General features: G+C 33.4%; 1 protein-coding gene across 1 annotated transcript in view; it reads left to right on the top strand.

The window, feature by feature from the left end:
- LOC111621247 overlaps positions 1 to 3,811 on the top strand; it is a 155,151-nt gene extending 151,340 nt beyond the window's left edge. The window contains exons 100-102 of the mRNA XM_023363328.1: positions 63 to 262; positions 2,367 to 2,532; positions 2,723 to 3,811. Coding sequence (XP_023219096.1) covers positions 63 to 262; positions 2,367 to 2,532; positions 2,723 to 2,949 — 593 coding nt within the window. The 3' untranslated portion in view covers positions 2,950 to 3,811. The remainder of the gene's footprint in view (positions 1 to 62; positions 263 to 2,366; positions 2,533 to 2,722) is intronic.
- The last annotated feature ends 681 nt before the right edge of the window (positions 3,812 to 4,492 follow it).

The following is a 4,492-nucleotide window of genomic DNA, read 5'->3' as shown; positions in this document are numbered from 1 at the left end:
ATCTAGTTGTTGTTTCATATAAATTTTTTAAAATCCTTAATATCATTTTAAACAATCAAACTAATGCTTTGACAGTTTTGCTTCTTCCTTCTTATGTTTAAAATTTTGCATCATCATTCTTACCTTAAACCTACCACTTCATCCTTATTCACTTTCAGCCCCTTTTATGCTAATGAGATGTATACCGGTGAAAGGTTTGGGGCCGATGTACTATAGGCCGGTGCCGTCAGACGGGGGCTCAAGAATTCCTGTCTTCCGATGGGTAATAATAAAGCTTTTCTTTAATAAATCTTTAGAAAGAATACTGGGCGTCTGGGATCTTTTTGGCAGCTCCATATATTTATGAGCCCGACTGCTTGACTGCACCGAATCTCATAATTAAAATAATCATTTAAATGTTTGTGATATACTTCCTATAAACTACTATATGCCTAATATTCTAAAGCATGCATCTTTGTACCGGATGTATTAATATATTCATTTTTTCATCCAGTTACTGTATATGTAATCGGTATTAATTTATGTAACTAGGCTTATATCTTCTCTAAAATATTTATTTCTTATATTGTGCATTGAATAATTTTAATATACCTGCATGTTATATTTTAACATAGTTGCACATTTTAGAAATAATGTCCTTCTTAACACACATCTTTTGTTTTATATTGCCACTTGTTGGCAACTGTTCCCAAGATAGCACCCTGTACTATTCTTTTGCTGTACCCTTCCTACAGTTCCTTGTATGCTAATGGAACTAAAGGTATCCTGTTTGGCAAAAGCGATCAATCAAGATTCTACTCCAGAGAGATCCCAGCCACTCAGACGTTTGCTGACTCACTTCCTTCCATCTAGCCGGGTTTATAACCCTAGGTAACGTCTCCTAGGGAGCTATGTCCTGGCTTAATTTAAATTTAATATTATATTAATCGCCTTTCTAATGAAATATTTTGTGTATATGTAAAATTTTAATAGCTATTAATTTGTTATTATGGCAATAAGACAAAAAAAAAGTATTAAGTAGCAAATTTTTTCATATTATATGATGAAAATATGTTCTTACTTAACAATAAAATTGATAGAATTATTACATATTAAAATTATAAAATATAAATTTGGAATGATGATAAAATTTTAGAAAGGTGATTAACTTTCTAATAATATTTAAATTTAATTAAAGTACTTAATGCAATTAATATTGAATAAATTCTGTATTAAAGTTTTTAATAATAAATCTTAAAGCTTATTTACTTATAACTAATTTTCAGCTGATAATTTTACTAATATTTGACTTTTAACTTTTTAACTAATCTTATAACACTTATCAGTATAACATTTAATACACAATACATATCAAACACTACCAATTAAAAATTATCTTACACGACGGGCGACACTCCGAGGGACCCGGGTTTGAATCGCGGTTACATCTGCAGAAATTTTCTCTAGTAGCTCGGCCGACCCCATAATAGACACAAGAAAAGACTCTGTAATAACAGAAACAATTAAAAAAACAAAGTGTTTTCAAATGTTTTCTTTCCTAACTGAAGAATCTTCTGATTTGTCAGATTTAGAATGCATTACTGTAAATGAAATGAAAATAAATTCAGATTCTAGAACTGTATGGATAGAAAAATAGATTCTAGCATTATAATTTCCAATAGATAATAATTCTCTATACTTCAGTTCATTACTGAATTCATTTATTATTCATATTTAAAAAAAAAAAATAGGTATTTAATTTAAAAAAAATGTATTTCTGGCCTATTTCTGTTTATAAATTTATATAGTTTCCTTGATAAATTTGAATATGTCATATGGGCTGTACAAGAAACATCATAGCGAAATTGAATTTAGATTTATCTTGAATATCCCAGCTAATATTATTTTATTGATAAACGATTTACATTATCTTCAATAATTTGAAACTCATTCACTCTTTCGCCAGTTACTAATGGGAAAATGTTTTCCATTAATAACATTTTCCCATTTATATTATGAATATTTGAATTCAAAACCTGATTTTCCGTCAAATTCCTTCTTCTCTCAACTCTAGGAGTAATTGTAATATATGTCAACACCGCATTAAACACACCAGCCCAGTCAAATTTATTGAAAATTTCTGAAGTATTCACTAGAAAATAACTTTAATATTATTATAGACGTTAAAAATAGCATTATTTTACTGATAAAGGATCATTTCTTCATAGTTCTTCGGTAAGGTGTCTGTGAATCGCGTAAAATTTAACAATTTTCAGCAATTAAACGTTGTAGAATTAATTTTCACGAAATTTAAAATGTTAAATTCGCGTTTTTTTTTTAATAATTGAAGAAAATCTAACGATTTGAATTGCACGTATGCATTTCAGGTGCGCGAGAGGAGCGAACGCAGCTCACCAATGTGGCAGCAACGTGCTTCAGGCCCGGGCGACACCAGCAGCGACATCAGCGGCCCCAGTTTCAGTGAAACAGACAGCTACGGTACCAATAGGTCATTTCACCTCACTCCACCGACCATCGCACGCACAGCAGGAGGTAAGTCCGAGTTCGAATCTTTGCACCAAATTCGTTCATCCGGGATAGCTTAAACGCCTCTACGTCCATCCGACATGGCTGCCAGATTCCCGGAGGGGGGAGGGAAATGTGACGTAAGGAGTTTAGGCCATTCCGAGGAGCGAATACAACTCCCTCTCGCAGCCATCTTTGACACTAACGATTTATACAGGTAGCAGACCGTCCAGTCGGCCATCCAGTCGGCCATCCAGTCGGCCACCCAGTCGTGCGGGTAGCGACTTGTCGGCCGAAAGTCTGGATACCAGGAAGAAATCGTCCAGACAGCGTACACCCAGCAGTAGTAGTTCCTCGCAAATGCCGGCCTTCAAAGGTTCCGGTACCCCGTCCCGGATTCCGTCGGCCAGGTCCGAGAGCGGACGCGGAAGAAGCAAGCCATAGTGTTTAAAATAACTAAAAAACAAAACAAATAATAATAATCACGTGATCGGTGGAAGTGTCGCCATTAACATTCCAGTCAACGGGTTGACTCGTCTTTCGCTTTTAAATCGCTTTGTTTCCGAATCTCATTCGTTTAAACCTCTCGATTTTACAACAGGAAGCTCAAAAAAAATACACAGAAACTAAAAATAAACAATACAATATTAATTTTTTTTTCCGATGGGTGGCAAAAAAATCTCGTTCCGACATATCGATAGAGGTTGGGTTTATGCATCAAAAATACCAGAAAAAAATCAAAAAATTCGTGTCCAGATGTGCCTCGGTGTGCGTGTATGTGTGTGCGTGTGCATTTAACATAAAAAAATGAACAGTTGGGAATACCTTAAACATGCTTCAACATGATTATTTTTTAATTATCAACTCCGTTATAAACGTCAAACTGTGTTTCTTTTGTTAATATGTTCTGTGGCCGATACCCGAAAATTTATTTTGAATTTATTTGGTATATTGACATTCCTGTTTTAGTTTTACCCCGATGCCAGGGAGGAAAATACATTTATATATACATACATATTATATATATATATATTTTTTTTTTCTTTTGTCTTTGGCAAATAAGGTGAAGGAGCCAACTTGTGATTCATACGTGTGCATGAGGATTCGCGCGTGAAGATGATTAAAAAAAATAATAATAATTTACGAGATATACAAAAACAACATTGATAAAAAAAGAGTGCTATTTTGTTGAATTGTTTGTATTTAGAAGATGTATAAAACGAAAAAAAAACAAGAATCCATTAACACTTATATGTATCTAATGCTTTTTATGTTTGCTGATGAATAAATACATAATGTTTAGTAATGTTATGTATAATCGTCTCTTTCATTTAAACAATAATGGAGATAGTGAATCAAATATTAGGCACCATTCGACTTCAATAAGCCCTAGGCTCCGAAAAACCTAGATCCGCCCCTGCAAGTATTGATACAATACCCGCATCTCCGCCGTATACGTTATAACGAGGACGGACTGTATGTAAATCGATTACTATTTTGATAATTTAACCTCTGAACTTTGAAGTACAAAGGCATAGCTATCAGGAACGGGGATATAAATCTGTCAAAACCTTTCTGGGGCGCGTTGCATATGCATTAGCGGATTTAGGGCCTTCTTATTGGATATTAGTGGGGCTCTTGTGCCCCATTAATGGTCTTATTAATACTTTCTTAAAATCATACGAGAAAATTTTGAGGGTTCTATCTCCCTTTACAAGGGAGATAGAACCCTCAAAACTAAATTTTCTCATATGTAAAGGGCGTGAACTGATAAGTCTACTACAGTACATATCGTGTCTAAATCATTTATTATAATTACATTGTCCTAAATTATGAGAGTATGAAGCTTTGTTTACACATTTTTGAAACTTTCAAATAATATATTTCATATATATAATATATATATAAATATTAAATATTGTATAATACAGTAAAATCTACCTAAACGGAAAAAAAATTCCTCGATATCGTGCTATTCCAATTTATA

This window comes from Centruroides sculpturatus, unplaced genomic scaffold (assembly GCF_000671375.1).
Source record: "Centruroides sculpturatus isolate CEXI.00-Female unplaced genomic scaffold, Cexi_2.0 scaffold283, whole genome shotgun sequence".
NCBI classification, from domain to species: Eukaryota; Metazoa; Arthropoda; class Arachnida; order Scorpiones; family Buthidae; genus Centruroides; species Centruroides sculpturatus.
The sequence above is the reverse complement of the archived record's forward strand: the minus strand, read 5'-3'. Positions and strand labels throughout refer to the sequence as shown.